At 47.6% G+C, this 22,575-nt stretch overlaps 1 protein-coding gene across 8 annotated transcripts in view; it reads right to left on the reverse strand.

Annotated features, from left to right (window-relative positions):
* The window catches only part of GBF1 (golgi brefeldin A resistant guanine nucleotide exchange factor 1), a 113,307-nt gene extending 102,838 nt beyond the window's left edge, over nucleotides 1-10,469 (reverse strand). For 7 of the 8 annotated variants that reach the window (XR_013957150.1, XM_080620593.1, XM_080620589.1 and 4 more), the window contains exons 1-3: nucleotides 10,228-10,469; nucleotides 4,506-4,611; nucleotides 3,160-3,226 (exon numbers count right to left, since the gene is read on the reverse strand). Coding sequence is in view for 6 of the 8 variants with exons in the window: in XM_080620593.1 (XP_080476719.1) it covers nucleotides 3,160-3,226; nucleotides 4,506-4,611; nucleotides 10,228-10,235 (181 nt within the window). In the remaining 2 variants the exon portion in view is untranslated. Of the gene's footprint in view, nucleotides 1-1,588; nucleotides 1,602-3,159; nucleotides 3,227-4,505; nucleotides 4,612-10,227 lie in introns of those variants that run through there. The other variant, XM_080620590.1, reaches the window with a different exon arrangement.
* Between the last annotated feature and the right edge of the window lie 12,106 nt (nucleotides 10,470-22,575).

Here is a 22,575-nt window from a genome sequence, read left to right on the forward strand (position 1 = left end):
TCAATTTTGCATGCACGGACGAAGCTTGATAGTCACTGCTTCCATATGGTCATAACTCAGGGCACCAATTTTCACTTTTTCTAAACACTGGAAATACAAGACACCACTTCCAACTTAGGCTTATGGTGCTTACCTCAGTACAAGCATTCAGCTGTTAAATTTATTTTGGAGTAACTTATGCATCACCCACAATGACAGAAGCTCTACTCTTCCTTTCCTAGTAGTTTTTCAGGCAACTACTATTAATAATAATTAAAATATATGCAGCCCATAAAAGTGTATAAATGGCATACAGTAAATCAAATGACAGCAGGTAAGAGAAGACATGCTGTTCATTTTTAAATCATTAAATTGCTTTCATAAATCTATAAAAAATTGCCAAAGAAATTAAGTTTCTGTGTCAGAATTTTAAAGTGCAACATCATTCCGTTTAATTCAGGTACAATTAGCTACGTATGCTGAACTGCAGAAGAGAAGTTACCCTTATGACAATCATGGGATTGTCTGTGCTGAGCAACAGCATCTTCTCCAGATGCTTCCCTCAAGAGCCTATTTAGACATTACAATGGGATGGTATGGGATACCACTACTTAGCTGCAAGCAAGCTTTTACTATTTTGGTAATCAAATAAAAAAACTTAGTTACTCTTGAGAAGCAGTACTTTGTAATGTGGCTCTTTAGCTGCTGGAGGTATTCGGTGCATCTTTATACCCTGGACCAGGGTATTTCAGCATCACAGGCATGACAGAGTTAATACCCACTAGCTCAGAGGAGAACAAAAGGTACTCCACTGCAACATGCCTAACATTTACATTGCCTCTCTTTGCTCATTAAACAGGTTTTGGTTAAATAATGAACAAACTGTATTACAGACTCCGATGAGAATTCCAAAATTATAAATCAACTGGTAAAGCCCAGAGGAGAATGAAGGGAGTGGGAGGGAAGGAAGGATAATATTGACTAATATAAAGGGCGCAGCTTGACAGTGGATATTCCTGCCACACCTGATCAAACATGCTCCATGGGGGAGGGGAAGGGAGGGAGAGAGCAAGAGGGGAGATGGGACAAGGCAGCCTGAAATTTGCATCCGGAACAGATTAAAATGGGTTCTTGGGGGATTGAGAAAATACATAATATATATTACTATAAATGCAAAATTGTACTAAAAGCTAACTCAAATGTCAAAGATTACAGCTTGAATAAATTTAAATATAAAAGCAATGTGTTTCCATGAGCTAATGAAAGAGACATGAAAAGAAGGTCTAGGCAAAAAAATACCCCCAAAACCACCCACAAAAAAACCTTCATTGCCTGGAAGATGAGGCAGGAGACTATATTATTCAAAGTATTGCTTGGGAACCAGTCCATGCCTAAAACTGAAGAAAAAAAAAAAAAAAAAAATGAAAAAAGAAAAGGAGCATAGCAACAATGTCCTATCTCAAGACCTCAGTCAGTAAACAGCAGTCACTGAAGCTGAAATTGCCTGTTTAAAAGAACCCAGTGTAGTCAAACCAACGTGCTATCATCATCACATATGAGCAATTATTATCTCAGCATGAATCACACTTACATGATGACTAATACTCACAGGGAGTCTTGAATCTCTCAGTACATTAAACTTTGCTTTCTCTAACACAAGGAGATACTGGGTTTGCATTTTTTCCCCAACAAGTCAACAACACATTCTAGTATCTAGTATCATTCAGTATCTAGTATCATTCAGTATCTAGCTACTCCAGATAAATGGCCAGTCCCTGACATTTACTCATACTGCATCTATTTGAGCATCCTGCCATTCCCTGCTCTTGTTGATGAGAAGTAGTATTTGCAATGATGGCAAACAACTTCAGCAGTCTTATTTTACGGAAAATTTTATCTCATAGAAGGGAGACAAGGAAAATTTTGTCCCAAAACACTTTTGGTGACTGTCTGCATATCCTACATAAGATGAATGAGCTTACAACACTCCACAAATCCAGCCAGTCATGTAGTCTGGGTATAACATCCAGAACAAAGATACCATCCAGAAATGTAAGCTGTTCCTTAAGATGTCATGACCTGACAGAACAGTCCTGCTCACAGCCAAAGGCAGTTCACCTGGCAAAGCAAACCAAAGAATTATACTTACAGGCAGCCACAAAAGAGGAAGGAATAAGGGCTTAGAACTGGTACACGTCCTCAGCAACTTTCATCAGCACCTGGAAGCAGCACCATTGTACTTCTAGGGAACATACTTTCTATGGGATTCCAGGCTAAATGCCAACACAAGAATGGGCATGCTTTGCAATGAGAAATGCAGAAAGTTCACTCAGACTTAGGTCCAGTGCAGCTCTGAACACTCACTGTAAGGGACCAGAAGTAAAGCTTATTTTCAAATATTACAATCAGTAAGACAAATCCTGGGAAGAAACAGCAGAATGCCATATACATAGAGCTCAAGATTAGCCTTACTTCCAGATTCTCAACATACACTTAAACAATCACTCCTGAAATTACAAAAAGAGAAAACATGTGAGGAAAGGGGAAAAAGACAGGTTAAGGAAAAAAAAAAAAAAGTTCTGAATACACATCACAGCCTTGTGTTCTCCTGAAATCAATACAGATTTCCAGTTCCTTTCAGTGCAACTGGTCACAAAGTAAGCCTTCCACTTCAAGATTCAAAAGACCCAAGTGAAAAGTGAAGCCTGTGCTTCACTTATTACTGATAACAGACAATGAAAACCAATAAACTGAAGAATGGAAGGAGAAAACAGACAATGGGAGGCTACTTTCTAAGCAGATTATCCCCACTATTCACAGATGAAAAAACATAAACAAAGCACAGAAAGACTGTATAATAATACACCAGATTGCATATATTACTACAAGCTTCAGTATATTAAAGAAGCTTGCATATTTATATATAAGTGTGCACACACACAAAAAATATGTATATATACACACATGCACACATACATGTATCTCTCCAGACAATGGCAGCAGTTGTATTTGTGTAATAGTTCACATTTGTACTATTTGTCTAGAAGTATACACATATTTTTTTCTTGTTATTCAATATTTGACCGCTGGATAGTAACTAAGACAAGCAAGTACATGTGTACATGTATTGTCACATACACTAGCAGGTATACATACCTGCTGATTTCTGTATAAGCTTACCTGTTATATTATTCAGAACTTCTTTTAAGTAGCTAAAGCTATGCAGCAGGGGATCCCTTTCTTCATCCTATAGGTTATATATAGACAGTCATTAACGAGGCAAGCATATTTCTGAAGACAAATCTTAATATTGGGTCTGTAAAGACCCATTCATATTCACAGGGCTGAGTTTATCACCGTCAGTGTGTTTACTCCATCAAAATCAAGAGAAGCATTTTTATTTTCCTGCTAGTGCTCCCCAATGTCATACAGCTCAAATGTCAAAGCACAGGTTTCAAGACTGAGCATTCCGATTTGGTTTTATTGTCCTTAGAAGTATTTCTGATTAGCCTTCCACTGTTCAATAAATTTCAGAGCAAATCTAACTCATACCATATTGAAATGGCTCATCTGGATTTGCTATAATGTTAATCTATGCAGATTGTAATGGGAACAGAAATGCAATGACATTTGGTGCCATTAAAATAACTTAAAGAAAAAAAAAAATCACAATGCAAAATTTATATGAATAGCTGCATCCTTTAGCCTTAGCCTATCTTTACAATATTAAAATAAGGAGGAGCAGCAGTTTCCCCAAGCTGTGCACATCTGCAGCCACACCTCCTACTGGGTGGCAGAGAGCTCTAATGAAGAAATGTCTGTTAGAACAAGGGCACTGTCCTTTGACAAACTCAAACCACTTGTGCTGGATGACAGCCATCTGCTATTCATGTGACATTCTGAAGCACACCACAGATGCAGTTCACCACATGCACACATTTACACTATGGAAGCCATAAACTGACCGATGCATCATTAAACTCAGAAACACTGTATTAATGGCTTTTAACAAAACAGGTTTGCAACTATTAACAGATTTCAGTAAGGAATATAGCTAGCAGTCACAAAGCAGAGTAAAGATACTATGCCATATGAAAAATTAATACATATCCTACATATAATGACTTCCTCAATTTTTATTTCATGACTTTCATGATTAAGACTGTCTTCTCTCAGAGAGCACTCAAGATATATAAAAACACTGTGCTAGATAAAATAACATTATAGATTCAAAACCTCTGGTATAGCAGGCAATAAAAGTCTAAATGAGATGATTCCCACTGGAATACAACGAAGGGTTTTCTGTTTACTTATGGGGTATATAGGCAGATTTCCAGCTTTGTACCTCTTACAGTTGCTGGCACACAAGAAGCCAAAATTGCTTGGCATGAAGCAATGTAGAAAGTTATTCCAGCTTTACTTATAAAGTACTGTAATAAATGCTAAAAAAAAATTGAGGTTCTTTCCTAAAATCAGGTGGTCTCTGTTACAGCATGAAGAGCTAGCAACAATTCAGGGTGACTTACCAGATGTGTGTGAGTGCTCCATCGGGCATTACGCTTTATGGCTCCCACCACTGCGTTAATTTCACCTTGTACAATGTAAATGTTCTTATCTACCATCCTGACAATTCTGAAAATAAAAGTAACTCAAATTAATCTCCAGCCCCTCAGAATCATTCTCTTCCTCTGATGAAACACCAACTTGGCCGTAGACAACCAAGAGGCCTGCAGCAATGCAAGAAACTCTTTCAAATCTTTCTTTTGTGCATGCAGATAAGCACAGTTATTTTGTCAAAAGGAAGACAAAATAAAGGTGCTTTTCTACAGAGTGTGTTTTCAAGACCATGAGAGCAGACAGTTAGTTATAACAGGGCATCTGCGAAGCAGGAGACAACTTTGCCAAGGCACATTCCTCAGTTTTTTTCTAGTCTAAGTAAGCTTACAGAAAGATAAAATGCTAGGGTACCAGGACACACACCCATGACAATGCAATCACACACACATCTCCAGCAACATGCAGAGTCCCATAGCACTACACAGAACACAAAGCCAATCCTGTGCTCTGTTAAATAAGCATCAGTGGCTTACCAGAGCAAAGTTCTTCTGGACTTTAAACTATGACAAAATAAAGTAATTTGTAACAGATGCTGATTTCACACTTACTTCATGAAAAAACTTTTCAAGAAAGCGGGCGAGTAAAAAAAAATATGAGTAAGACATAAAATATGAGTAAGACACAAAGAAATGAGCAAAACTAAAGACAAAACTGGACGGAACACAGGGAGAAAAGGTGAGAAAGCTGATGACAGAAATTTGTTCTTATGTAGCCTCAGGTTTTACATGGAAAAATTTAAACTGATGTACCCAGAAAGAGAGGCAGAAGAGGCAAAAACTATTATACAAGCAAGAAATATTTGTAATGGTCTGAGCAAAAGAAAGAGTGGATTACTATAGGATCCTTCTTTCTATACTAGCTGTAGCCCAGACACAGTCAAGCATAAAGAAATATGAATGGAAGGGAATGAACAGACACAACTGTTGGTAAGAAATAAACAAGACACATAAAGAGGCCGGAGAGTCAGATGATACCACGTCTGCAATTGAGAGGGATTTAGCGAAATAGTAGCCAAGTAATGAGACTTTTTCACAAGATATGAAAAGGAAATGAGGAATCCAGCTTGAAAACACAACAGGCCATCCATACGGAAGCAAAAGACTGAAAGATGAAACACTGATCACAACTCTTGAAATCAGACAGGCTCACCATGTAAAGGACTCAATCGGGAAGCAGGGGTGGAGGGTAATAAAACACAGAGAATACAAGAAGAATTTTTGCTCAGGTAACAAAAGCAAAGCTGGAAGGAAACAGTTTTTGCTGTATTACTCCAGAGCTCAGAAACACCACCACAGAAATTTCAGAACATACATCCTGAATCTATCAGGCTTCATGTTAATTAACATATTTGAATTATTAAAAACATTTCAAATACATAAATATCCTGAGTGAGCCTAATTTGCTTCAGGACCCTGTAAACAATGGAAATGAAGCAAAACATTATTAAAAAAAAAACACCACCAACAAAAAAAAACACCACCCCTCAATCTCAAGGGAGAGCATCAAATGTGTTGTTTCAGCTTTTTACATGTTTGCAATAGATGAAATTGTTTCTAACTTCATTAGATTAATTATTGATAATGGTATTCCTAAGTGTCACACAGTTAATCTGGGGTAAAGACAAAAGTGTTTTCTAATATAGGAAATGATATGACAGACCAGATCAATAGATTAGCTCATGCACTACCACGACTCAGAAAAACAAATAGTTCAGCCAAGTAGTTTGCTTGCGCCCTGAAGAACAAAGGTTTATATCCTCCCTCCACAGCTGTATATAACAGAACCACAGGTATTCTTCCTGCTTATGTGTCTAATGCTTGAGATGTTCTCATCCTCAACAGTAATTCATTCCATATATTGACTACATTAAAACACCCTTGGTAACAGTTTTTTCTACTTCAGTATGTTACCTTTGTTTTTGTACAAGGCATTAATGACAGATTTTGTCCTCTACATAAAATTCCTGACTTACTTATTTCTTCTTTCAGCAACTCCAACATTTTCCACATTTCTATACAGGCAGTTCGAGGGATCAAAACTCTGGTCTACAGAAGTACTTCGGGGGAAATACTTCATACATTCAAATTTGTCAAAACTCAAGTTTTTCCTGTCTTCACCATCACAAAACAGCATTACACATGTAACCTTTGTAGAGCCATTCCAGGCATTTAGTAAACTGACATAGAAACAAAGTCTCCCCCAATTTGATTTGGGAAAGCATGTGAATACCAGACATACATATCGCATGCCCTGCACATACAAAGATACTCAATGATCTTGCCAATATGTGAGGTGATGCCAAAGCTTAAATGCTATTCTGCATACTGCTGAGTCTGCTAGTAGGGCTCCTATTTCTTTCCCTCTACTCTTAAGCTAAAAGAATCAAGACAGAAAAGTTTGTTAAACTCAATTCTTCCTGAATGTAGGAGACTTACAATGCTCAGCTGCTCCTAAACCTGGTGCTATCTCCAAACAGCAAAGTATGAATACAACAGACATAGACCTCCAACACACAACTTTTCCTTTTAATCTGCTGGGAAACTGAACGTGCTGATCCTTTCAAGCAAGGATGCAAAAGATCCATGTTGCTTGGCAAGGCTCTTCTGACACTAAAATTCTGCAGAAGTTAGGGGTTTTTTTGCAGTTATATCCTTTCATTGCCAACTATTTGAGAAGCCTTGGTGAGAATGCACTCTTTTCCTCACTGCAGATTCCATTAAATGTAACTTTATTCAAAAACACTAAAAAAAAAAAAAACAAAAAAAAAAAACCACCACAAAAAAAACCCCACACCACTTTATACATAAAACTTACCTGTCCAATGCAACTGAAATAATCTACTGTGCTGGAGACACTAATTCACTTTCAGATCTTTAAGCACGGGGTGTGGGTGTGTGTGTGGAAATCCTACTTTACATTTAAGCTTGCAGTTAGCCAAGCAATAGCATACACACAATTCAAAGTAAACCACAGACAAACAGCTTCATTCACGCAAAGAACCTTTGCGACTATACGTTGGAGAAGGAAACAGGAAATAATTAACAGCTGGTGGGGAGGGAAGGCATAAAACTGTTTTCAGAGATGTACCTTGTAAGCTAAAGCCACCAAAAGCACCATCCATTTCTGTGAAAGTTTATTTCAGACAATAGAAATAGTTTCTCTAAACTCCGTATTTCCTAAAGCCTACCCTTTATAGGGGTAATTTCAGTATGTATTATTTCAACTCTTATCTTAATTGCTAAAACCAACTGGTCACACTTTAGAGATCAGTATAGATGTACTGAAGGATATACTGAAAAAAGTTTCAAGATTGAAATGAATGGAAGCTACAGAGAGAAAGTTACGAGATTTACCAGACCAACACCAAATGATCAGTTTGGTTTATGAGAGCATGGTAGTAGTAGTCAAGCAAAACCACTGTTTGTTCGACATACAAAAAAATACTGCTGACATGAATTCAGGCTTAATGTTACAAAGATATGGTCTGAAGAGTGGGGTATTGTGTAAGTGTTGGTTGGACAGTTTAACAGAACTACCAGTGCTGAAGATCAGTAAAAAAACCTAGCCAAGCCATGGTTCCAACACCTCTTGATGTCTTCAGATCAAGACTGGATACCTTTTGTGAGAGCCCTTTTTAATCAAACACAAGATAGTGGACTCAGTACAGAAACAACCAGAGTAAGTTCTGTGGTCTAGAATTACACAGAAAAACCAGGGAAGTTGCCTAATAGATTTCAAATGCTTTTCAGCTCCTTATCTCTTCATTTAGTCCTACATGAACTCCTGTTTCTTTTTCATGATAGGTTCATAATCTGCAGACCAGTTCTCAGATTTCGCTCCTGTGCAGAACTTCAGCAAGCAAAATGGCAGCTTCAAACCAAGGCTACACAGCTGCTCAGCCCACCTGAGAAACACGAAAGCTGTCAGCATTCAGAGCCTCACTGCTAACAAGATTGGGAACCTTATCAGTGGAAAAAGGTTGATGCCTGAGCATGTCATAAAAGAAGAAAATCTTCAAAGCCTTTTCAAAGCCTTCAGCAATGTTCTACGGGCCGTAATCACTTTTCTGAGACTCCTGAAACAGTATCGGATGCAAAGCCGTCACATAAAAGCACTGGTGAGATTTACGTTGGCAAATGTTCTCTCACACATGCACTTGAACGCTCCACTGCTCAACCCTAGAACACACTACTGCAAAACATCCCAGTGCATATGAACCCAAATTTTTCCTACATATTACCATAAGAAATCTCAGGTATACTCTTAGGAAACACTCCCTCCCTTGCAGGTAAATGTCTGCAACTCTTCTGGAAACAAGCAAGAGTTAGCATCAGAAGTGACAAAGTCTGGCAGACTTCCATCAAGTCACTTCTCCCTATCACTAACTTTCACCTTCAGCTATGGAAACTGACTCAAACCTGGTGAAACTGCTCCAATAAATAGCAATAATAAACAACAACATAATCACTACATATGCAAGAAAGGTAGTACTTCAAAGTAAGTTTCTGTTGGCCTAAATTTGCACTGTTTATGATAATGCATAAATAGTCTCTGACCGAGATTTGGCCACTGGAGTCCCAATATAATACACTGCTATCAAAACAGAAACATAACACTCTTTAGTCCACGAATCACAAACAATTCCTGCCTAACTCAGAGCTAGCTAGGTTATTCAGAAGCCCAGCTGGCAACAAAAAATCTCCTTTGTGCCCTTCTAAACTGCATGCAGAAGGTACACGAATTCCTACCAGGAAACTTTACTTGCCTGGGTTTTTCATGTGATAACTACTCTGCAATAAATATCACTGGCAGCAAAAGTTCAGAGAAGTCAGCATGTTTCTCCAAATGCTAGTTCCTAATGCCTAGACAAAAAATAATAGAAAAGTATTAATTTATAACTATGCACAGTCCAGCAATGCCAAAATTCTGAGCAGTGACGAACACTCTTTGAGAAAGATAAGCAGCAGTAACATGCCAGCAGTGGCACATCAGAAAGGAAGGTGGGACAGGCTTCTCCTCAAGCCTCCAAAATTAGCTGCAACAATGAGATGGCGCCTGGGAACCAAGAAGACAAGGTAGCTCCATTTATCTGTCAAAACTGCAGAATAAAAATGAAACCTAAGGGAAATACGAGAGGGGCAATTTCTGTCTTCCGATTACTTCACACTGCTTAAACCAAGAAACACGGTACCAGCTGAATTCATAAAGTATGCTCCAAGTTAACTCCGAGCCTTCCTCCTGCAGCAGCCAAGCAGCTGGCCATATGCCGGGAGAAGTCTCCGTTTCCACCGGTATTTAAGCAAGGCAACTTGGCGCACAGTAAGTGGGTGCCTGTGCCACGACCTCGCTCCGAGCCGCGACACCTGCAGCCTCCCGCCCTGTGGGGCACCCGGGACAGGCCACCACGAGCGTCACGTCACGCCCGGGCCTGGAGGGGCGGCTGCCAATTCCCCCCCACTCCCTCCCGCCGCCGCCGCGGAACCTGCCCCGGCACCCCGCCCGCCACCGGGGCTGCCTTGGCTCCGTTCACTCCCCCTCCCAGCCCCGCACCGTTCCCCCGCCGCAGCCTGCCTCCTGCCCACCCCCCCGTCGCGACAGTATCGCGACAGGTACTCGCCGCCCGGCACTGACCCCCGCATCCAAAATGGCGGTGCCTGTTCACCCGCGGCGGCGGCCGCCGCCGCTTCACATATCGGTCAGGCGGGCAGCGCCGCGAGCAGAAGGGCTGAGCCCTCCCTCTGTCCGCCCCCCGGCCCTCTCGGTGGCAGAGGGAGGCGGTGGCGGTCCCGGCGAGGCCTCCGAGCGCGGGGTCCTCTGGGGCACGGGCAAGCAAAACCGGCGTCGCACCACTCTCACTGACGTGGAAACAGGCACACCGCAACCCGCTGCCTGGTTACTGCGCCGACGGACAGCCCGCGGAGCCAACCCGCGCACGATGCGGCCGGCAGTTCCCTACGGTGTCCAATGGGACCACGGCTGAAACCGGAGGAGGCGGGCCCTCTAGTGACAAGCGGAAGAAAGCCAATGAGAGGAGAGAGGGTAGAACTAGCAGAACCGCTGGCCAACCGCGAAGGAGTACTCCTGCCGCGGGGCGCAACAAGGGAGGTTGAGCGGAAGCCGACGGAAGGGCTGTTCTCGGAAGCGTTGTGGGCTGGGTCGCACGCCCGCCCAGCGCCCCGGGTCCAGTGAGTTATCCTGGCGGCCCCCTCCGGGAGGAGTAACCCCAGTGTCCCGGACTGACCATGGCCTGGCCCCTCGGCCCAGTCCCAGCCCCTTGGCGAGCGAACGAGTGTGTGTGACCGCAGAAGGGCTCTTCCGACGCGTGGCTGCGGGTCTTCCCTGCGGAGGGACTCAGAGAGTGAAGGGACACAGGGCTTATACAGCAGTGCCTGGGCCAGTCATGTCTTCTTGGCATGGTGAAGCAGGGGCTGCAGCAGTGGCTCTCCTCCGTGATTTGCCAGTATTTCCAGCTTGTTCTGTGGCCTCTCTCAGCTGCTTCTCTGGAGCCGGCTGGGAGGTGGTGCTCAGCAAACGGCCTGTTTCCTCCTGGACACTTCCCCCGGGTCACATTTTTGCTGTTCCCGTTGGTGGAACTGCTGCCCTGGATCAGTAGGCAGGCAGGAAAGTTCAGATGGACAAAACACAGCATGCAGGTATTAAGAGAGTGCGCATAACAGCACTCAGGAGAGCACACACAGCTTTTCCTTCCTCTGCAGTCCTGCTTGTGTGGTGACTTTCCTCAGTCCTGAACACCACTGATGCTTTGCTTGGGCTGGGCCACAAGCCATGTGCTATGGCCTTAGCTCATCCATCCTAGCTAGCCTGGCAGCCACAGCTTCAGTTGCTCTTTGAAGCCAGTTTATTGACCAACACTTTGCAGCATGAGCAATCACAGCTTTGCAAACGTACAGTATCTAGCACAGTGTATTCTTGGTGCTGGTCTAAGCTTCTCTGCCATTTTCTGAGGCTATGCTCCAGTGTCGGTGCACTATATATAGTTCAATAGTAGTAATCTGCAGGTGTCAGTCTGCTTATTTAAGCCTCTGCCATTGAACTTGGGGCAGAGGACAGGGCTAGTACGTGCAGGCGGGTCAGCCTGGGGATCTGTTGTGGCAGGTGTTAAGAGTGATCAAAGCAGCAGCTACCACAAAATCTTTCTTTGAGGAAAACACAAATCAAGCTGAAGGTGAAGAAAAAGTGAAAAGGTCAAAAAGTATTCATTCACTGTCCTAATCACAACTTCATCTGCTGCAGCATGGCTGAAGGAAGGAAGTTCTCATACAAAAGACCAGGGGAACATGTAGCAGGACTCCTTGGCCAATCAAACCCAAATCTCAGGCAGACTCAAACGCTGCCCTGAAAGATGGCCATCATGTCCCTCTCTTGAGAGCCCAGCCTCCAGACAGTGTGTTGTGGGATGAGACACTCTGGAAATGGTGGTCACAATATCATAGAATCATAGAATAGTTAGTTGTGGAAAGGACCTTAAGATCATCTAGTTCAACCCCCCTGCCATGAGTAGGGACACCTCACACTAAACCATGTCACCCAAGGCTCTGTCCAACCTGGCCTTGAACACTGCCAGGGATGGAGCATTCACAACTTCCCTGGGCAACCCATTCCAGTGCCTCACCACCCTCACAGTAAAGAATTTCTTCCTTATATCCAATCTAAACTTTCCCTGTTTAAGTTTGAATCTGTTACCCCTTGTCCTGTCACTACAGTCCCTAATGAATAGTCCCTCCCCAGCATCCTTGTAGGCCCCCTTCAGATACTGGAAGGCAGCTATGAGGTTTCCACGCAGCCTTCTCATATCCAGGCTGAACAGCCCCAACTTTCTCAGCCTATCTTCATATGGGAGGTGCTCCAGCCCCCAAATATCCTTCCCTTTTCACACGAATAGCTGCCCAAAATTGCCTGATCAAGAATCAATGTACTTTAGACTGAAACTGCTGTTATCTCCCAGCTCTGACAGCTGGAGACCAGGGGACCTGCTTCAGCTGGGCTTTACCTGATGGCATGTAAGAAGTCTTTGGAGTTGGAATTTTAAGCTGTAATTGCATTAAGCACCCACATTTATTCTCCAACAGTGGAACAAGATACAGCATGCTCCAGTGGTCTAACCATGGGCTGGAAAGCTAAAAGGTATCACCCCAGCCATGGTACATGCAATTTTTAGCTTGAGTTCCTCAGCTATAAAACAGGTGGTCAAATACCTAGTGCAGAGAGATTGCAAAAGCCATCTAAACACTGAGCAAAGGTTTGCAGAACAAGCACATTAGTTGCTAGTGCTTTCTCCTTCCCTTCCTCCCTGCTCCAGCAGCAACTGAAACTCCTGTAGTATCTGCCAGCCGTTTGGAAATTCACAGGTGTGAATTCCTGCACAGGGAAGGGGGTTTCAGGTGCTGGCTTGGCCACTGCACATAGTGCAGCTCAGTCCAGGTCAGCCAAGCCTGCCTGCCCTCTCAGGGAAGGGTCTGTAGCCCTCTCCCTGCCTTCCTGCCTCTTTCAGTGTCAGCCACTGAAGCTCAGGTTCCCACCTTTTCCAATCTGGTGAATCAAACCCTCCTAAGGTGTTATTTATGGAAGCCTGTCACGAAGCTTGAAATTGAGCCAGCCAGGAGCCTTCTGCTTCACCCAAATGCATCTTAGTGCATTAATAAAGAGCAAACATTGCAATGTGCTTTGCATTTTCACTTACAACCCAGCACTGCATTGTCTGGAGAGAAAAACAATATGGTACAGCCTTGCGCTGCCTGGGGAGAAAAGAGTTTGCTGGCACTGTGTTAGTCAGCTCTTGGGCAGCCGAGCACTGCCCTAGCCACACAGAAAATCCTGCTGATGTGACAGTGCGGCACCAACGCCTCCACCCCGGCAGCAGCAGGAAAACCTGGGCTGCTTGGGCCGCCTGATCCAGCAGCACTTTGCCAAAGCAGTGCACAGCTGTGTACAGACCATGTGTGGACAAGTTGGAGCACTCATTTGCACCAAAGGACCCAGTTGCAGGAGCAGGACACAGGACAGTCCCTTTATCTCCGAGATATAACACACTAGTTCTCGCATACAAAGTGGTACAATGAAACCAGACACCAGACAAGCACAGTCTGTGCAAATCCCTCAGGTTCCAGCTGCCTGGTCAGGGAAGCTGGGCATTATCCTCACTGCAAAGATGCAGCTTTTCAGCAGGGTTTCTGTCTTGATTATTCCTCCTCAGCCAACAAGGAGCACACAGAGAGGCTGCAAACTCAGTCATCTCCTCGGGCCTTGCCCAGGTACCTGGTGAGCTCACCACTTTCATCTGAGACATCCGAGCTGCCAGCTCCTTGCAAAGAGCACTGTCTCATGTGCCGCATCAACTGCTTTCATTTTGGTCCAGGATGCCAGAGTAAAAGCCTGCTCCTCACAAGCCTTTGATGAGACTGTCACAAAACCATATTGCAAACCACCTCTGCCTCTGCAATCTGCATCAACTTTACACGGTCTATCACTCTTGCTCAGCCCCTGCCAGTTCGCGGTTATTCATAGATATCAGACCCATGGGCACATGCAACACACAAATTTCTCAGCAGGTTAAAAAGCCCGAGAGAGGTTGAATTTCCATGCCCTCCTCTTAGAGGCTTTTGCTGTTTCTCAGAGGCTTAGTAAGGTTTACAGAAAAAGAGAAGAAAGAGGGAGTTGACTCAGAAGCAATTGTCATGGCTAAAAACTACTTGCAGCCACTCTCCCCAGAGCTGAGCATCCCAAAAACACTGCTCAATGCTGAATACAGTGGTTCTAACCAGCTGCTTCTTTCCAGAGCAAGCTCTGTTAGAGGCTAGCCCAAAGCCAGCTGAAGGCTCTCCAAAGGAAAACTGATGTGCTGTGTCTGGTGCAACATGCACCAGGGCGAGAATCTAAAACTGAAGCAGCAGAGCTAAACTGAGAGTCAAGATTATGAAAACCTTTCTCTGGAAACTATACAAAGTACAATGTTGAGGGTGCAGAGCAGCCTCCTTAGGCTAAAATGCCCTTCCAGCTGTTCTGTTTAGCCCATTTCTCAGGAACACTCCTGCACTTCCCAGTGACAAGGAACTCTCCTGATGAACATCCTGATACAGTGTTTTCCATTGTCTCTCCTTAGCCAAGGCAAGCCGTGTTTTTTTTGGAAAAAGCAACTTAGGCTCTGTTAGTCATATCCTTGTCACCTCTTGGCTGGACTACAGCTATGTGATACACCTGGGCATGAAGCCCACAGCACCTGGCCAGATAGAAGGGCATGCTGCAGTGGGAGCCCTGACTACCACAAAGGCATCAAACCTACCCTCTGCTCCCTAGGCCACCTTCTGACTTGGAAGCCAAGCCAAATTCAAGCCTGAGTCCCGATCTTAAAGGCATTTGATGGCATTGACCCAGCATGGCCAGAAGATCAGTTAGGACACAAAGATGGAAACCATGATCAACAATCAACAACTCGACTGCTCTCCAAGAGCAGTGAACACATCCAGCATGAGGAGTGCATCTGCCTGTGACAGAGACAGGAATTTCTTTGAGAACAAACTCTTCCTGGCTGGTGAAAAATGCAGAATGTCAAAGATGCTGAGTAATACCCTCCTTTTGAATATCCCATCTGCCAAGATGTGAGTCAGGTTCACTCTGGGCTTAGTTTGTTTCTGCTTCCCCCCCCCCTTTATTTTTTATTTCATATAAAATTGTATATAAAATTTCATATAAAATTTTATTTCATATAAACATCTGTTTCCTGAACTCAGGTGAAGTTCTTGGTAGCAGCAAGATCTGCTACTACATTTCAACAAGACGCTCTAGAGCACTCCCTCCCAAAGACACCCTTCAGGGTCAGTCCAGCAGTTGCACTGAGGTTGCCCTAGTGCAGGACTCCTCGTGCAGGTCCCTGGATGGTCTAATCCAGCAGTCTTCACACACTGTGCTCCACACGGAACAAGCTTGTGACATAGTGCCCAAGGGAGATAGCTAAAACCACCTTTGTTTTGTTATTACTTGAAAGCGTAAGCACCACCTGTATTTGCTGCAGGCTACTGATGATGAAAGGTTTGGAGGGAGAAGGAAGCAATTCAAAATAAGGTCCCTTCATTGCTGCTCATCCTTAGTAGGGTTTTCAGCTTCCCTGTGGCCTGTGGTGGCAGAGACAGACTGTCCCGTGGAAAGTGCTAGTGCTGTTACACTTTGCTTCTCTTGATGGAGACGAGCCTGTGCCGGGGTGGATTAAAATCTGGGCGGGAAAAAAATGTGGTCTAGTTTGCTGTCAATTTTGGCAGGCAAAAAAGCAGTTAGGCAAACACAAACCCCAGATTACTACAGTTAAAAAAACACTGTAATTTCTCATAAGTGCTTCAACATTGTGACTCCTTTTAAACTCTCTGTGTCTCTACTGAATCAACGTGTTTGTGTGTGGTTTTGAACGTAATCCGTAATACGTGGGTCTTCTTAACCTCTCTTAACATCCTGTGCTTGTTCATGTACATTTGTCTTCCTGTACGTATCTATATGCCATGCTACGCATTTAGCAGGCTCCCTAAATATGGCTTGTAAATCACCCGGGGTTAAAATTCACTCCTATTCTCGCAATTTATTTCCTAATCTCTAAAACATGTCCGTGGAAGAGCCTGAGAGTGACCTTTGGCATCATAAATCGGAGAACAGGTTGACGTGGAAATGACCTCAAGAAAATCAGACCGTAGAATCACGCTTCCAGCTCCCCAAGAGCCTGGAGGGGTAAACCTCTCCCCTGGGCTTAGACATCCCAAGGCAGGAGAGGCCAACCCCGACTGCTGCAAAGCTCTTCCTGTGAGCTCTGGGAGAGAAGGGACGTGTCTGGTCGGAGCGAAATGTGTGTGCACAAACGCCCAACGCTTGCTGCAGCGGGGACACGCATTCGGCGACACTGACTGCACCGGGATGCTGCCATCCTGAACCTCCGGAGGAGCCAGGCTGGAGCCTCAGCTAAAAGTACCATTTGGGTTCCCCGAGAGCTGTTAGCGGGCGGGAGCGCGGTGTTTCCCGCACAGCCGGCAGCTCCGTGTTCCCGGGAGAAGCGGCACGGACGATGTCGCCGAAGAAGCGCTTCTCGGTACCGCCGAGAGCCGCAACAGCGTGCACGGTAGTTAGCCCGTAATTAGCATCCCCTGAAACTCCTGCTCCATGCAGCATGTGCAGGGGAATGCGTCCGGCAGCCGACTGTGGACTCAGTTCCCCCTAGAAACCTCTGCCTGGCTGGTGACTTTAACTGTAAAGCCCGAATATGCTTGCCGCGCCAATACTGTCCCGAGCGGATGCCCAACTCCAGGGTATCGGATCGCCAAAGCAGCGAACAGCGCACGCAGGCAACGGTAACGGCAGCGGTAACAACAGTATGTAAGTGTACACGTACATATATATACACACACACAGAAACCTCTACAAGCCCCAGGGCTGGTGGAGCAGGACGCCTACCGCCGGCACATGGACCCCGCCCGCCCGCCGGCCGCTTACCCTGCCCCGGGGCGACCGTGTTGGAGGCCCCGATGCGACGGGACAGGGGCGGGGCCAACGCGTCGGGGGCGGGGCCTACCGCCCTCGTCTGCGAATCCCGAGGCCGGGGCGCGGCGGGATGAACATGAGGTGCAGGACGATTGGACGGCAGGAGCGCAGGGCAGGGCGCGGGGCGGGGCCGGGGCGGGCGGTGCTGGACGGGGCGGGCGGCGGCGGGCGCGCAGCTGGAATGGGGCGGGCGGGAGCGGGGCGCTGAGTGCAGCTGGCGGGGGGCGCCGGCCGCCCGCCATAAAGTGAATGGCCAGGGTGAATGGGAGGCAGTCGGCTGGCGCCCTCCGCCCTTCCCGTGAGCCGCGGGCCGGCAGCAAGGCGCAGAGTGCCCGGGGAGCCGGGGGGATTTACTTTCTGACGGCGGCAGAGCAGCCCGGGCCGAGGGGCGGGGGCCAGCTTCGCCCCTCTCGCAGGATTAAGGCCGCCCAGCTGAGCCCGCATCTGGAGCCGCTGTAAGTGTCCCTCCGTCCCCTGCCTCCCAGGCGGGGTTCTCCCCTTCTCTCCTCGTAAGCCCCTAGGTGCCAGCCCGTCCGTGCGGAGCCGCTCGGCCGCAGCCCTTGCGGCGCTGCCACAGGACAAGAGCATCCCCGGCGGGGCGGCTCATTGCGCTCTGCCCAGCGACTCCGCTCCCACGGGGCACAGAGCTGCAGCCAGGGGCAGGGGGAGAGGGAGACGTTCGAGCCCTACCCTGCCACACAGGATAGGTCCCGGGGCTGAGTGCGGCGGAGCTGTTCCCCGGCGCTGCCCCGACAGCTGCCTGCCCGGCGGCGGGGCGCGGCGCCTCTTCCGCTCTGCCCTTGCAGGACACGGCGGTCCCCTGCCTGCCGGCACCGGGGTGCCGCCATCCCAGCCGCCCTTCGGGACCACTGAGGGCGCTTTCCCGGCTAGCGCTGCCGAAGCCTTCCGCCGTTGCTAAACTTAGTCATTTTCCATTGGGGCGAGTGGGATAGGGGCTGTTTAAATTAGTCGGGGCTCACCGTAAATAACGGCGCTGCGAGCTGCGGCTCAGCTGTCTGCAGGATCCGGGGGAGAAGGGCGCGGGGAGCAGAGGCGGGGAAACAACGCCGGGGAAAAGGAAGGCAGCTCGACGGGTTTTGGACAGTTGTATAAATGATATTTATGTAACGGGCTGGCTCCTGTTTACAGCAGAGCAGACCTCCCTGCAGCGCCGGAGAGAGGGCTAGCCGGCCCCTGCGGACGGGGCGAACCTGCCCCGGAACGCCGCCGCCGGCTGCGCGCCGGGGCTCCCGGGGGCCCGACGGAGAATAACAGCCCTGTCCGGGCTGCGGGAGAAGGAGGAGGGCGGGAAACGCCGAGCTCCGCTGAGAGCTCCGAGCAGCCCCTGCAGAGCGCGGCCGCCCGGCACTGGGGAGCTGCCGGCAGAGCCGGCCGTCAGACCTGCGGGCGATTGCACGGGCTCCGCCGCTTCTCCGGCACTGGAGGCACGGCGCAAACCGGCGTCCCTCCGTCCCGCTGGGTGCCCGGGAAGCCCGGCCGATCGCAGCGGGCGCCCGACGGAGCCCTGTGCCGGCCGCTCCCCGGGCAATTCCCCGCTCAACGAGTGCAGCCCCGGGGGAAGAGCTAACCTGCCAGCTCGGCACCCCCTTGTTATTCCCCCCGTCCTCCTCCTCGGAGCGGCAGAGAGGGACGGCTTCGCCGCGGCTCCGGCGGGGGAGGGCGGCCGCGCTCCACCGCAGCTGCTGTAGCGGGCTGGGGCCCGGGGAGGCGGTGGGCCCGATGCCGCCGAGCCGGGCACACCTGTCGGCCGCTCTCCCGGCGCCCCCGCGGCCGGACAGCTGGGGGGACGGGCTGGGAGAGGGCTGGCTTCCCCCCAGCAGCGCCAGGGCCCCGAAGAGGCGCTGCCGGCGCCGGTGCAATCTCCCCCTCTCCCCGGCGGGGCTGGGCAGCCCGAAGCAGCATGCCCCCGGCGAGGCTCCCGGGGCCCTGCACAGCTTTCCCACCCGGTCGGCGGGTTATTGTGGTGCAGAGCTCGGCTGCGCACGGGCAGCCGCAGAGGGCACGCTGCTGCAGGGCCCCGCGGTCCTGCAGATCCCCGTGTGAGCCCTCAGCCGCGGCAGCGGTTGGTGCTGCAAGCCGGAGGTGCAGGAACCAAAACCAGTCCCTCACCGGCCTCCCCGTTCCCTTGCCGTAGAAGGAGGCAGCCTTCAGACGGATGGGTCCATGCTCCGTTCACATTTTTTAGTAGAGACTAGTGCTAAAGCCGAAGAGCGGAATTTGGCAATCCCCAGACAAGCTTTGTGGCTCCTCCACGCCTGGCCCGGGGCCTGGAGGATGCTAGGGGTGAAACGGCTCTATCGCCTCCGCGATTTCGGGAGATGCTAAAAGCAACGGCTCAGGAAGGTGCCTTTCATGAGTGTCAGCCCTGTTCCTGTCCTACTTTCCAAAGGCAGGGAAAGGACCCCCTTTTTGGCAATGGGATCAGGGTCTTCCTGGTTCCCTGCAATCCCTCCCAGCCCCTCAGTCTGTTGGTGAGACGGAGAGAAGAGTGTTTGTGCCTTGCTGTGAGGGACAAAGCGCTGTCTGCTGGCTCCTGGGGGACCAGCAAAGCATGGTAGCTGCTTCAGTCTCCACAAATGTCCGCAGAAGCAGAGCAGGATTTGATTCTTTTTTCATTATCAAACAGTCACACCATGCCCGGTACTCCTCACAGGGAGCCCTCACAGGGAAGTGTCTTTCCCCAACATTCTAGAGAGGGGTTTGGGTGAGTCTGGTGTTTTTCCTGCTGTTATTGGTGTTACTGGGTTTGTGTGACCTGCAGCCCAGGCTCCCCCCATGAAAGCCCACGTATATTCCCGAGTTGTTTCCTGTTCCAAAGCACTGTTTTATAAACCGGTATATCTCTCTGGCAGATAAACTGTTGCGTCACTTAATACCTATTATGTTTCTATAAGGACTTAATTCAGGCAATTAATAGATCTGCAAATTGTGACTGGATTGCAAAAATATTGTTTAATGTACCCTACGGAGAGTTAACAAAAAAGAGTGGCATCTCCTCTCTCTGTCAGATGCTACCCAAAACCTGGAGATTGAGAGGTGAGGCTGACTTTGGAGACTGCCAAAAAGAAAAAGCTGGAAACCTGATCTAGGAGACTGCTCCAAAAGGAAGATGAGATGAGCTGGGGATATAAGATCTGTCTCGTGACATGTGCCCCAGCTCTGGGGACAGGGGAGGTACCTGGGCTGGAAACGAAGTCCCAGATGGGGAGAACCGGTATTTTCATGCTGTGTGCTCTGTGTCGGAAAGGCAGCAGGATGAGGCTGCATGGCCGTGGAGGGAGGTGGGGGTCAGAAATAGGCTTCTCTGAGCAGGCTCAGCGATTATCTGGCTGTTTGAAAATGGGAGATTGCTATTTACTTAGGGCCCTATGGCAGAGGGAGCAAAGCTCTCCCTCTTACCGGGGCCAAGGGCATCAGGCTGTGCCAAGCCTGGGCATTCGCTGTTGGCAGGGGCACAGCCACCACCAGCTGGCATCAGAGTTAGTGCTGAGGCCATAGAAAAAACCCTCTCTTGTCAACACCCGGCTGAAATGGGCTGGGGCTTCAGACAGCTGGAGAAAGAGGATTTCTGAGGCTGGCCTGCCGCGCTTCCCTTCTTCCCCTTTGTGTGCTGCTCCCCCTCGCCAGCACCCCTGCCCTCCTCCCACCTCACCTCTGAATATTAATGCCTCTGGCAGATTGGATAATAATGTGACTGGGAATTGAATGAAGCTGGTTATTAGCTCTGGGCTTCCTTGGGGCATTTAAGGGAGTCCACAGGCTGTTCTTGGAGGCTTGGCAGCACAAGGAATGGGGCCGGACTTGGTGCAGAGTGGGTTGCTTCTGTAAGAAAGGACTTGCTCAAAAATCCTCAGTGTCCACCCAGCCTTGGAGGAGGACAGGTATGGCAGCCTGGCCAAGGATGCAGATTTCCACAGGATGGTTAGTGATGGATCTGCTGTTTTCCAGCAACAGTTAAATATTGAAAGTTGTTTTCAGGCAGGAACTAAGAGATCTAGCTGGGCAGAAGCTGGGAAACATTTCTCTTCCTATTAGGCTTTAAAAAGAGATGGGGAGCAAGCAAGAGAGGTCCTCCTCCTCCCTTCCCACCAGTTTTGGAGTATTACCCAGCAGATTTGGGAAAAGGGCCAATGCTCTGCACACTGAACAGGAAATTTCCTGCTGCCTTGCAGGATACAAGTTCAAGCTCAGAGCCCTCATTTCTGAAGAGCTGCAGCTTATGATCTCTCCTTGGGAGCTACCTAGCCTTCCTGTAGGGAGAGCTTTGGATGCTTAAGCACGAAGAGAAGTATTCCTGTTGTGCACAGGAGAGACGGCTCTGTCAGAATTACCTGATCTGAGCCAGAAATACAACCTCTGTCCCTTGACCCTCAATCCGAGGCTCTTTGCTATATCCCAAACCACAGCTCCATCAGAAAATAAACATTTACACCCTGTTAACTAGTGCAAAAGAGGAGGGAAACCAGAGCTGAATTTGCAGAAGCTGCTATTAATTTTGTCCATCTGATTTTTTTTACTGTTCAGAGTGTTCAGAGACGCACTAATGGGTCTGTAGCTGCTGGGGATCTCAGCTGATGTGAGGAGCTGGGTCCTGCCTGCATTAAATTAACCCCTCAAAATCACCATCAGAGCTAGTGTAAGACACATGTTCCACAATCCCAAATCTGGGAAGCTAAGAAACACTTTTCTCTGCAGGGTGCAGCGTGTATGCCGCTCTATTCCATGTAGCCCTGATCCTGCAGACCGCTCTTATTATGTAAATGCATTTATTTGCTACTTGGGGAGGTTCAGTGGGGTGGCACGGGCTGGAAGGCTCAGTGCCTGCAGAACTGCCTGCAGAAAATTAGAAAGTACAAAGATGAAATAGAATAAACGACCGGACAGCTTGCAGTTACTTTCACCTTCCTCCCTCTTAGTTCTTTTTCCTCCCAACCTCATCTCAAGAAGAAGGAACAGCCCCCCCCTTGTCTTTTCTCCCCCTTCCAATGCTGCTGCTATTTATGCAAGTATTTTCCTTAAAAAAAGTGTATTAAAAATGCCCAGTGAGAAGCATGCAGATAGAACTGTAAATCAAATTGACCTGTCTGTGGACATTTTTATTTACTCCTCTTTCTGAAAAACAAATAAACAGAGAATCCTTCCCGAATAAAGCAGCTCCCCACTTAGACTTGAACACACTTTAAAAGAAATCTCTTTTGTTTTAGCCATTTTTATTTCCTGTTTGTTTCTGAGCTTAGACTTGACAATGAAAACCACATGAAATTCCCTTTTTGTTCCATCAGTTTTATTTTTGGTGCCACAATATCCCAACTTCCAGTTCTACAAGTTGGGGTTAGGGTTTGGGTGGTTTTTTGTTGGTTTTTTTTTTGTATGAGTTTATTGCAGTGTTATTTTATAAAATAAATTCATGGAAGTTTTCCTCCA

Source organism: Psittacula echo (assembly GCF_963264785.1).
Source record: "Psittacula echo genome assembly, chromosome: 6".
NCBI classification, from domain to species: Eukaryota; Metazoa; Chordata; class Aves; order Psittaciformes; family Psittacidae; genus Psittacula; species Psittacula echo.